At 47.6% G+C, this 12,261-nt stretch overlaps 3 protein-coding genes across 3 annotated transcripts; 1 reads left to right on the top strand and 2 right to left on the bottom strand.

Moving 5' to 3' along the window:
* The first annotated feature begins 1,738 nt into the window (after window positions 1-1,738).
* EDB91DRAFT_1187708 (uncharacterized protein) lies at window positions 1,739-3,885 on the top strand. Its single transcript, XM_041320501.1, has 5 exons — window positions 1,739-1,761; window positions 1,831-2,262; window positions 2,335-2,414; window positions 2,464-3,180; window positions 3,235-3,885. Exons 2-5 carry the CDS (start codon window positions 2,168-2,170, stop codon window positions 3,384-3,386), a joined length of 1,044 nt encoding a protein of 347 aa, XP_041168346.1. The 5' UTR covers window positions 1,739-1,761; window positions 1,831-2,167; the 3' UTR covers window positions 3,387-3,885.
* A 1,263-nt stretch (window positions 3,886-5,148) lies between these two features.
* Window positions 5,149-7,030, bottom strand: EDB91DRAFT_1305162 (uncharacterized protein; the record flags this gene model as incomplete). Its single annotated transcript, XM_041325033.1, has 5 exons — window positions 5,149-5,307; window positions 5,362-6,147; window positions 6,200-6,425; window positions 6,478-6,869; window positions 6,920-7,030. The coding sequence occupies 5 exons, from the start codon at window positions 7,028-7,030 to the stop codon at window positions 5,272-5,274; spliced, it is 1,551 nt and encodes a 516-aa protein (XP_041168345.1). The 3' UTR covers window positions 5,149-5,271.
* A 687-nt stretch (window positions 7,031-7,717) lies between these two features.
* Window positions 7,718-10,074, bottom strand: EDB91DRAFT_1305156 (uncharacterized protein; the record flags this gene model as incomplete). The annotated part of the gene is made up of 8 exons (XM_041325032.1): window positions 7,718-8,205; window positions 8,260-8,499; window positions 8,547-8,689; window positions 8,740-8,930; window positions 8,985-9,448; window positions 9,504-9,659; window positions 9,709-9,947; window positions 10,002-10,074. The coding sequence occupies 8 exons, from the start codon at window positions 10,072-10,074 to the stop codon at window positions 7,900-7,902; spliced, it is 1,812 nt and encodes a 603-aa protein (XP_041168344.1). The 3' UTR covers window positions 7,718-7,899.
* Window positions 10,075-12,261: the final 2,187 nt, after the last annotated feature.

Below are 12,261 nucleotides of genomic sequence, written 5' to 3'. Positions count from 1 at the left end.
GAGCGCTCCGTCAGCCCTTTTCTCTATAACATTTGTACATGGCTACTACCACTATTGCGGTGAGGGCTTCCTTTGCTCCATTAGCTGACACTCTAGAAAATGTAAAGACGTGTGCAAATGCCCGCATAGACTCGTCATCTTGATCGCTCCCCGGTCCCCGATCATTAAATGGGATGAGCTCATTCGTCACTCTTGTGTAAAAGCAGATCTGGGCCTGGCATGTGTCGTTGGCTTATGATTGCCTATTTGGTGTGGCTGTCAGGTACCTTGGCCAGTCTCCCTTTAGAACTCCAGAATCATGAACCCACGAGGATCAAAAATTACCCCCAGGCCTCATGACAGCTGGCCACCTTACGTCTATCACCGAAGCTCTTCAAAGTCTATGCCCAGGATGGCCAGTAGGTGGCCCCTCATCTTGGGCCATGTGTGATTCTCGGATCTATCTTTGACCAATCTCCACATTACGCCAGTGCATCGGAGGACTCCCGAAAGGGCCGAAACGAAAGATCCCTTCGCATGACAGTATCGAAAGTGGGCGGAGCGAGGCCGCCGTCTGTGATATGCCCGTCGGTAATCGCCTGGACTGGTAACCAGAATGGAAGCCAATGGACCTGAAGAACTTGTGCGACAAGTGATTGGACTAAAGATAAGTAGCCGATGAATAGGTCAAGTTCCGTTCAACCGATTCTTGCAGACCAAGAAGCACCGATTGTGGTAATATTCCTCGGTGTCATTCCGATATGATTCGAGGAGCTTGCTTGAAGGTGGATATTAGGTGCTTGTTACTTCAATGAGAATAGGCGCAACCGCGGGCGAAACGGCGATCTGCGTGATGGGATTATCCACCGACGAGCGGAACACCTGAAAGAATAGGCCACCGGTCAACCATGACTATTCCGTACGAGGACAGCCACTATGTGGTACTACTATGTAAAAGTCAAGTCAAACGTAATAACTCTTGTTTACGAGACGAGGACTCCCCCTTCTAAGGCCATTGCGATGGAAGTATACCCCGAGTTCAGGGAAAGAACATTGAGCAGCTGTGGCTTCTTGTCCTGCCACATTTCATCTCGCTTGACCATTTTGTGATCACATATGTGTAGTTGCGGCTGGTTGCGGTTGCATGAGTGTTGGCAGGCAAGGACAGGCATCAGTATGAATTTGGAGGGCCAAATAGAAATAGACGCGCTAGCCTATGCTTGAGGCCTGTGCATGTCTACATGTGAGAGTGCAGCGCCACTAACACGTTGCAAAGGCGCGGCCGCTTGCAAACGTTTTTGGGTATGATTTGGCGGGTTCAAACTTTTTTTTGAAACAAGGGCCAAATGCAGAATATGAATCAACCATAGGGCGATTTGCCATCTATCTCATTGCTGGACAGTGGAAATAAACCTGGGATTGTGGGTATGGCGTACCGAAAATATTGTTTTCTATGGATTGTCCATTATCATCGGAAAGAAGGCATGGCAGGCCATGCTGCGGCGATGCAGGATAAGGCTGTGCACGCCAGTAATACCATGAGGGTTCGAACTGTGCTTATACAAGGTGTTTACTCGGCGGTCACCACTTGCATCGTTGCTGCTCGAGGGTGATTTTCATGATTTTGTAATGTGGAAGGATACATACGTAGTTGGCCCTTGTGAAATGGTACCATTAGTGGCTGTGCCACCGTTTCCTTCCCTCCCTCAAACCATCTACTCATGAATTTTCTATTCAGAAAAGCACAGCCGTTTGGCTGGTTGGTTCGTGACATGTTCTACAGTAAGGCTATCCAGGAAATTCCATGTAGATGTTCAAGACGCTTTAGGTTCCAAATTTCTCCCACTCAAGCGGTGGTGTTTGAGTCCGCATAACTTGTGGGTTACAACAAAATCACAAGTGCGATGGTACAATGGACATCAAGTTTGGCATTTTCTGAATTAATTGACTGCGCTAAATATTTTCGGCACCTAGAGAAAAGGCCTGATCTGTCAGATCTGACCACACTTTGCCATATCCTTGGGGAGGCAGAGCGCTTATGGGCGCCTTCGCAAGAATTTGCCCTGGTTGGTGAGATCATGTAGCCACCTCAGCGCTGTTCCCAAATAGGCTCACCCGGAAGGCACTGCGTCTTATATATAAAGTCCATCCTTGTTTTTCTTAGTTGATTTATCTCCAGTCATCTATAATGGCCTCTATCAACAATAATCCCTCTCATCGTTCACAGGCGACATCGGTCCCTCACATTCATGTAGAATCACCTCCCATCTCTGATCAATCGAGGTGCGCTCATACACAGTACGTTTCTCGTTGTACTACCTCGTTGACTCTTGACTCATATGTCACCCTGCGTAGGTTCGACCCAGATTTTTCATACGGCGGGTACAATCAGGATCCGTTCATGTCCTCTTCTACGCTCTTCTCTCTCGAAGGACGTAAGTTGATGCACGCCATTTGTCTATGCTCAGCTCAACGTGTTCTTAGCCGAATCTTTAAATCCTCAATTATCATTAGAGGATTTGAGCACCGAGGGCTTTTACCTCGGGGATCTTGAGACGTCGCTTTTACGCGCTACTCAATCGCAAGACTTGCTTTTCCCAGAACAGTACCCATCAGAGCAGTACCCATCAGAGCAGTACCCACCAGAGCAGTACCTAAGTGGCCCTGACCCGTTTGCATCGTCTTCTGCCTTCCAGGTGACCCCGCCTTCCCCGCCACCGCAGACGATGCCACAAAATACAGCTGGCAACATGCTCCGTATACCTATATATACGCCATCGCCCACCTCATCCTACGTCACGCTGTCCCCCAGCCACAGTCATGAGTCGCCGTCGTCTCCATGGTCTGATGTTACTACCCCCTCTTCTGAGGGTAGCGTGTCTCCCATGATCCCGCCTCTTTATTTTACCACACCCTCTTCTGAGGGTAGCATGTCTCCGATGATATCCCCTTCAGGTCTTTCACGTCGAGAAAGCTCAGCTTCTCTCCGACACCACCATTCCCCCAGCGACCCCTCATTTGGTCACACACTTTACCCCCCGGCTATCGCTAGGCACATTCGCTCACGTTCAGAGTCTAGCACGACTCGTCCTGTCGCTAGTCAAGCGATGCTTGAAGCCAACCAACGGCGTCGACGCCACGACGCCACCTATAGATGCGATGAGTGTGGGCAGACCTTTACCGCTGTGTTTAGCTTGAAGCGTAAGTTCTATTCGCTGAAATACCTTTGCGGTGTCGCTGAGATAAATCCAATAGGTCACGCTCAGTCTCACAGTGGTGTACGACCATTCTTATGCAACATTCCTGGCTGCAATCAGGCATTCTTCAATCAGAGTGACTGCAGGCGCCACGAGAAGAGCAGGAAGCGTCACAAGGGTCTTCCCCAAACCTTTTCCGACTCGCCTTAATCTTGGCATGTGTCATTATAAACGTCACCCCCTAACTGGACATTCCCTCTTGCGCATTCTTCTTCATTTTTGCATGCAGGCATCATACACCCTTCGTCTTGTCTTGCCTCGTTCCCCCACCTATGCCAATCTTCCAACTCAATATATTCAACATCTGGATGTCCTCTTGTGGACCACGTATACCATTACCCCTGCATACCCTAATTTTTTTTTTACCGCCATTCACTTTATATGGCGTTGTTCTAGCATCTGTTTCATTCGTACAATAATCTTTGTTTGCCCTTTCGGTCCCGAATTTACTGCCAATTGCTGCCAATAATTATTGCATCGTTCTTGCTGTGTACCCAGGCTTTGAGTTGCTATGCGTTGTCAACTGGCCTTGCCAACGCAACGTCCTTATTGTCCTCTTTCTTGTTGTACTGCATCGTGTAGCCTTGCGAAGCTTTCTTGACAATAATCTAAGATCTTTCAATGGATATCTCTCATGCCTGTCTGTGCGTTGAGCCTGTCCTAACTCATTGTAGCATTATGTACTTCCCGCACATGCGAAGTCAGCGAAACAATTGTCGGTGCCATATCAGGCCCAGGGCGTAAGTATTTCGTATGGGGGACGTATTGGGGACGTAAGAAAGTCGTAAATTGCACAAGTAACATGACAACATGTCGAGAAAGATAAGCACACACTAACAGCAGAGGATTCATGAACTCAAGACATGGTTGCCGCAAAGTTTCAGCCGAGTATCACTGAATCGAAACCCCAGACGCCGATAATCAAATAACATTTGTCATTGATTGATCAAGATACTCCCCGTGGCTCATCACTCAAGTAAGTTGGATTCTCTTTATGCTGAAACCTGTACAGCAGATCAACAACAGATTGATACATACTACGAGCACGGGCCGGGGGTTATAGAGATGTTTTGGGTTGCCCGTTGCCATCTGAGCTTGAGAACAGTATCATCACATCAAAAGTTGACAATGACATCTCCGTCGTCCGATCTCCCTCCGCGGATGATCCCACCCCCCACAGACCCGGTTATATATTAAGTAGATCCCTCATTCCGAACAGATCAACGGTATATCATATATCTTCCGTTGTAAGTATAGACTTATAAAAATGTTCTGGGCTCGCGGTCCAGGTTTCGTGATGGCAAAGTTGACATATAGATCTCCCTCCGCGGCTCCGTTCTCACGTGTGACGTACGATAGGCGATTCAATTCATTCAAGCATTGCCGCAGCTCAAGCTGGTTGAATCCTGCAAAAGGAAAATATTGTCGTGTGATCTGTGTTATCGGTGTGATCGAGGATAGCAGACCCAGTAGATCCGGTAAGGTGTACATACAGCGTCTGGTCTATTACTCAGTAGTCGAGATCCCAAGAACTACAAGACCATATAAGTAGTTGTCTCATAGGGGTCACAAAGAAGCCCGGTGACGAGAGTATCGTATTGTCATCGATGTCAGGGCCAGTTAGTGCAGTCGACAATCCGCTAGTGAATTGATATCAGTATGACATTGTCGTGAATGAGGTGAGATGTAACTACCAACTCGGAAAGATGACGGTCTTTATGTAAGTCCACGGAAAACAAGGGATTGGCAGCCGCTCGAACGTCGCACTGAATCGGAAATAGGACAATATGAGCTATTCCCTTTGCGCACTGAAAATATTTGCCATGGCGTCTGGCAGAACACAGGGCCCAAACTAAATGTCGTGTTACCTACTGACGGCAATGCGATGTTATCGCAGTGATGCCATCTGTCTTGTATGGCGCAAGTATTTCTAGTAGGGAAATTTAAATTCAGGAGTGTTATGAAATCAAAAATCAAATTCTTGAGACGAGGTAACGAATACGATATACACTGTTCAGAGCGACGACCTGCCAATCTACATGGCGATATAACCATACTTCCTTGCATTAGGCTAAGCAGTAGGTCGTATAAGTGGCAGTCAAATGGAGCATATTGGAAGACTCACAGAAACCACGACGATGTTGTCTTCGCCAATCATAGCCGCCTCCCAGTCGTGAGGTGTATCACTCGGCATCACTTCTACAATCGCAACACGGCCAGGAAGATAAGTGTAGACTTCTTCATTGAAGGCAGAACAACGCGAACTGAGTGCCCGGACCATTCCTAAGCGTTTCCACAGAAGCTTCGGTTCCGTTGTCTGTTCATTTCGAACATCCCTCCTCGCCGCATACTTGTTGAAATCATACACCCTTGCGCGGGTCCCTTTTTGCCATCGCAGAAGCTGGATGAACTTCATACCGTAGACGTAGCAAACCCAGACTTCGGACGGGTTGCGAAGGAGCATATGAGAACCATTCGGACCCCATTTCCTCCATGGGACAAGCCGTTTTGGTGTATTGTGGGTCAATTCAATCTGAGCCATGATAGTGGATAAGGGAACGATTAGCACAGTACTCTCTTCGGTGCTATTGCTGTCGGGGCTAACCCGCATGGTGATGGTGAAGATGCGGTCACTGCGAGCGAAGAAGAAGGGAATTCGGAGAGACTGAGAGGGAGACCAACCCGGAGTCGGCTCGGAGCGAATCAACATGTCTATAACGTTGGCCTTCATCTTTGGATACTCCAGGCCGCAAATATAATTGACATCCTGATACTGCACCATCGCTCCGCTGAAGTTGTCAATACTGAGGACGTCCAGACGGGGGGGCGCCTCGTCACTCTCCACAATGCCGACCAAAACCAAGTTTTCTGTGACGAAAGAAAAGGATTTAAGGTCTGCGTCTCGAATGAACTTGGAGTGACCCTCAATAATCAACCTGCGGCAGTAGGCGTGGAAGACGTACGAGCTTCTGCTGACCCGATTTCCAGTCCCAGATCACCAGCTCGCAGGTGGGTTCATCTGCGAGTTCTTGAAACAATACTGCAACGCGGGAGCCACAAACTTGAATAAGGAACCTAAGCTCTTCATGCTCGCTGGATGGCGTGTGTGTCACGAAGGGCACGGAAGACATTGGATGATGCTCGCCAGTCATTAACGTTCTCATGTGTATCTTGCATGATAGATTCGGGCTGCGCCATTTATCAGGGGTACATCTCACAATTTAAGAGCATCAAAACGTACATGATACCTACTGGTTCCACAGCAACGATCAAGTCCTGGGACGTATCGATGGTGAAGTCTCGGATCTCGAATCCAAAGTCATTGATAGACCATTCTCTCTCGGGAATGTCTTTGATTTTGCAGGGAAGTTGTAGGCATGAAAGCCCTGAGCGCATAGCTTGACACAATACTCCCCCGGACAATTCCCAAGCATGACCTTCCTGCATGCTTACGAACCGAGAATCCGGAAAAGATAGGTTGTTCCAAGCCTGTTGATATTGTCGGCAGGCACGAAGGCGGCTAACTGTATCAAGATTACAGTGGCGTCCATTCTCAAACCGTCCAAAAAACAACTCGATTTTGTAGAGAAGTTGCACATTAGTGGCGATGACGGAATTGAACAACCGGCATACCTAGAATTCAGCGTGAGTAACGGGTTTGAGTAGGACCAATGTGTACATACTTCTTTGCATCTCAGAAGGGATACTACATCAAGTTCATCGAGAAATAGAGCGATCAACTCGTTTGGGAGAATGAATGCTGTCTCGACGTTTCCCTGCTGGTCGATATCCATGATCTAGGCTGAAGTTGACCTTTTTGTGAGAAGAAAAGTTCTGTGCTGTTTTGTGAGACTCACCGACCACGCTTGAAAGAGTCAAAAAGACCTCGAACTTGGATTCAATCACCTATACTTAGATGATGGCGTCTCCTAAGTAAGTGCAGTTTTTAGTATTGGGCAGTTCCCACGATATACAAACGATTTGCCGGCATCCTACGAGTTCACCATTGAAGCTCGTCATCGCGAGTCTCGCCAGCTGGTGTCACCTAGTTCTTTTGAATTTCAGTAAGGAGCTCATACCGCTTTCGTATACGTAACTCCCAACATGGATATGCGGCGATCCCTCGCGGCCCACCCATCTCCGAGAGTCTCGGATCATATGTGTATCGAAGTGAAGAGTGCACACGTAGTAGGTTATTCGCAAAGATCCCAGCTTCAGACGCAACTCAGTCAGAAATTGTATTAAGAACAATAAGCCTAGCAAGGTACTAGGATTGTTAGTGGCATTATAGGTAGAACATGTATGGACAGCCTCTGCAGCCTTCCCACAGGATATTTTTACGAGTGTGTGACAGGCGAACTTGACAGTCACATCTGCGCTGCCGCCTTCACATGCACGACAATGTGACATCCCATATGCGAACGTGATCTTTGAAGGGCACGTATTACTGCTCATACTGTAGCACGGAGAAATGTGAGAACAGCCGCAGGTCCTGAGGATGGAGAAGATCATTAAGCGGGTTGAATTGGAGGCCGATAGCATATGCACACCGCTAACTAATATATGTAAGGACGAAACGTTTGATCCCGCGGAACCACGAGATAACAGCTACCAGACGCCAAGCTACCATCTCCTGGTTCTTTCTCATACAAACAATCAAAAATCAAGCATATCGAGCCTTCTTCCCTTGATTTTTTGGCAGAAGCAATGTTTCATCTCCCGGTCTGGGCCTCTTCTGCTTCAGGAGATTGGAGAGCGGACAAAGTTCTATGCCACCAGCACGCCGTTGTGCATCATTAAGATATGCTGCCGCTTTTGTGTGCATATCGTTCAGAAGAGCATCGTCAAGCGCTAGGAAGGGAAAATTTGCCTCCGCCCTTTCATAGCCATCTTGGAGAGCGGCTGCGAAATTAGGAATAATAGGGCTGCAAACATTAAAGCACGTCTTTGAAAGAAGATTTTCAAGCTTCTTTTGGAGTCATCCAGTGTAGAGGAAGAAGTGATGGCATGATATCTGGCCGACAAAACCAGGGAAGGCCACTTGGTATTCTTTCAACTGAGCATGTGCATCAAAGGAATGGTCAGCATTTGCCATCTTCGTGTCCGTGTGATAAAATAAAATCCAGGTAAATGCCCACCATATGGATTCAATGTCGTGCAGGAAATTCATGCGAAATGTAGGTTGGTCCAGACAGTGTGCATGACGTGGGAGGAAAAGGTAATTCTGGCTTTCTACTTCCACTGCCATGAAATGCATTGTTCCCTGTCGACAAGTTAACAGTGAAAGAGATCATCTCCAAAAAATCTTACCATTCGAACATCATTAGAAGTGTTTGAATCTATCTCTTTTGCATACTCGAAGTCACCCAACTTCCCCACACCCCCGACCCAAATTGTGTTCCCGATGCTGAAATCGCGATGGACCCAGCCTGCTTTGTGCATATAATGCAAGGCTAAGTTGAATGAGCGACTGAGGAAAGGAGAGTGACAGTAGTTTGCTCACCCAAAAGTGTGCCAGACAAGCAACTCAGATTGTTGGCCAAAGAGGTGACATCCTTGAGAGCTACTCCGACATCAAGGAAGATAGTGCGAGTATGGACTCTGCGTGGGATGACAGTGTCTTTTCGCGCAATAATGCCCAATTGTGTGGGAAGAAAGGTAGACAGCTGACCAGAGTCAAGTACATCGCCTGTGCTAGGTAAATGTGGTGTCATGGAGATGATGGGATTGAGGTTGATGGACACTCACTGCCAGGTATGATTATGCTCTTCTGCGAACATTGGGTCCAGCGTCTCATCTGGGGTATCGTTGATTATCACATCCTTCCAGAGCCAGACTCCAACAAAGTGCCTCTTGGCATCCGCCAACTCCTCCGCTTGCAGCTTCTCCACACAGGAAGCCAAGATGTTTTCTAGGATCTCGCCCTCTGATTGATGTCCAGCTGCTCTCCATGAATCTTTGACAGCAACTTTCTTTCCCTCGGCGTCCGTAGCTTCGTACACACGAGTTCCATGCCCAACCATAGAGTCTGCGCCATAGGTTGCAAGTTCACGTGTCGTGGTGAACACTTCGTCCCTGATAGTGAACTTGTATTGGAAACCCTCCCCATCATGGATCCACTCGACAGTGGGGTCCCATCTGAGCTCTTTCATAGTAGAAGATGCAGACGCAGATCCAAGAGTGTAAAAGAGCGAGATAACACCATCGATGTTCTAGATGTACCATGCCTGTTAGCACCCTGACACACAGCGTGATATGTTTGTGTACCTCGAAGAAGTTGATAGGTTCTGTAACCACAAGGAACGCACGATTGCTGAGCCACAGTCTCAATTGCGTGTCCTCCATTGTGATACCAAACGCAAAACAACGAAGAAGATCCTTGTGCATGATACTGTGAAGGCTCCAGATTATCTTCTGTTCGTCCTAGAGCAGGCTTTGTGAGCGGATGCCAACAAGATCTGTAACAACTTACATCTCGGAGAGACTCTCTATCCTGTGCCTTCTTGAACTCGAATGGCACAGCAATATCAAACCAATGTATCTTGGGCTGGGTTTTTTTGTTGCTAAGTACAAGGTATCCATCAGGCCTGGAAGTATTGTTGCACTGCGAGAGGGGTGTTACGTTTGGGTTCGCTATAAAGGACACTCCACAATTCAGGACTTCGGGCAAAATTTCAGCAATGATGTGGCCGAGGGGCTCAAACACATTCTCTTTGGACCCTTTTGATGTGGCAGGTGGGGTAAAGTCTGTCCATCACAAGCCACTCTCGTTGTCAGTGAGAATCTTGCTCTCTGTCAAGTTATTGCGTATCCGCTGCAGATCCTGATGAGAGGGCATAGCACCAACACATTTAACTAGGCAATCGAATGGAACCCGCAGATACCTTCCCAAATCAGTGAGAACAGCAATGTGGCCTAGTTTCAGATCCCCCGTGCGATAATCAGCTCTGGAGGTATGACAAATGAATGGAACTGTATCTGGCAGTAGCATTTGTGGATTCTGTGATGGTGGTGTATGAGGGGGCTTCAGGTTGCATGATAATTTGATGAGACAAGTAAGGACAATGTGGATTTGCGAACTGAAACTGTGATTATTCCAAAATTATCTAATCGAGGGTTAGCGATTTTGTCCTGGGCCTCAAGGTTGACTGAATGCCACTAGAAAGTGGAGAAGTCATCGGAACACTTTGAGTTATGGAGATGAGGCTGTCGGTTAGTGATTTGCTTCTTATTCACGCATATACACTAACATGTTGTAGTTCTGTCCTTCCCACCCGTTCATGGTGTTCATCCTTCACTCACGCTGAAGACCACCGCAGTACCTGCTTGTGACGATCAGGATGGCGCACTGTTGGATGTGAGTGATGTTGGCCTGTGATGTTGGCCTCTGCTGTCAGCTTTGTTCTGACAGAACATCAACTGTAGTCCCTCGTAGACTGTGAGATCGCTTGAGATACAGATGTGGGCCACGCACAATTTGTCGAATACATGACAGGTGAGAGCGTCTCTCACCAGGCTGAATGGTGCTGTAGAGCATTTTCAGTTGGTTCTAGACCAGTGTCCAGTTAGCCATCCTGACCATGTAGCGGCTCTCACCAACTTCGCATGTACATGTCTTCAAGGGTATATTTGCAATGATATTCAAGATATCAACTCTATGATTTCTCTCTTTCGCGACGCCTGGCGAGATCCCTATTCTTGCGAGCAAACGGCAGTTACTAGATGAAGCTGGCGGAGAGGATAATAAAAAGGAGGACAAGAAGGTCGAGGGAAGCGGGCAGCCAAAGGTGCTTGCTGACGGAACATATGAGATGGCGTACACTAGCACCAACTCAGTGAGAATAGAGGCTGTCAAGGCCACCTGTTCATGGCAGACTTATGCATAATAATGGCTGATTGTAGACGAGTCATTATGTATGGTTCATGCTTATCCCTCGTCGTTATACATAATGCCCTCGAGGCCACTGGTCATACATAATGCCCTCAAGGCCATCAGTCTCCCAATATAATGCCCTCGAGGCCATCAGTCTCCCAATGTTTCTGAATCTGGACTGGATCTGATCTCGATAATCGAGGCCACTGATTTCATTTCTATCGGGAGTCTTCTGATATGGTTCCTGGATCTAGGAGAAACACCAAATTTGAATTGACATATACATACATGGAAGTACAGTACTGGCACGCGAACAGTGGGAGAGACATCGAGCCTATAACTGTACCTCTGCAGTCGCGGAGGACTCTATCATGGCCCACATGTTGTTGAAGGCTATCCGTAAGTTTCTCCGAAGAGATGCTTGGCGTTTGGTGTAAGCTTTGATGCCCTTGCTCGCAGCATCAGGTAAGCCCGTTCTTCGCTGTTAGTTAGCTACGACGTGCGTAGCTAGAGGCGATGTGAGTGCGAAGGGGGTAGATAGACCGCTGAAGGAATGATAATGATTAGTGTTAGCTTCAAATGACGGATGACGGATGCGAGAGATATCGTGAATTGGTAAACGAGAGTGACCGCGTTATAGCGATGATAAGAGAAGGTAATGAGACAGGTTCTTCGGGGCGTTCTTCTGGGGGATCTACTGTTCTATTCTGCTGCTTATTAGGAATGTACATGGGCTACTTATACTGTAGGATGAGGAAGGGTCGTCCTAGAATAGTTAAAGGCAAGGGCTCGGTGTACGGTCGGTGAAAGCGGTAGCTGAAGGGAGTGGCGTTTGTATTTGATAGTGTAGCGAGAGAATGATATAAGAGTTGTTGACAAGGTGAAGACGGTGGTATTACGAATGGAGGAACAGTAACGACAGGAAGGGTTTAGCGAGCGATAGGAATTGAAAGGATAGGTACTAATAAAAGGGGTCGGGTATCGTGCTTGACAAACGGTCCAGGCGTTGACGTGGTGGTTGCGGTGAGAGGAGTATCGGCATGTTCCGGCTATAAACGTTTGGTAATTCTTACATTGCCCTGCCTGCTCATCCCACCATGTAGCATGCCATGAGAGGAATTCTCTGACATGTCACATCTCCTCCAGTAAAAG

This window comes from Suillus paluster (genome assembly GCF_016628075.1).
Source record: "Suillus paluster strain FC165 chromosome Unknown EDB91scaffold_616, whole genome shotgun sequence".
Taxonomy (NCBI): Eukaryota; Fungi; Basidiomycota; class Agaricomycetes; order Boletales; family Suillaceae; genus Suillus; species Suillus paluster.
This window is presented reverse-complemented; position numbering and strand designations above follow the sequence as displayed.

What these genes read in the sequence shown, in the direction of transcription:
- EDB91DRAFT_1187708 (XM_041320501.1), top strand. Translation starts at nt 2,168, where the DNA reads ATGGCCTCTATCAACAATAATCCCTCTCATCGTTCACAGGCGACATCG. An exon ending in GCTCTTCTCTCTCGAAGGAC is followed by an intron (nt 2,415 to 2,463) that starts GTAAGTTGATGC and finishes ACGTGTTCTTAG; the next exon opens with CCGAATCTTTAAATCCTCAA. An exon ending in CGCTGTGTTTAGCTTGAAGC is followed by an intron (nt 3,181 to 3,234) that starts GTAAGTTCTATT and finishes TAAATCCAATAG; the next exon opens with GTCACGCTCAGTCTCACAGT.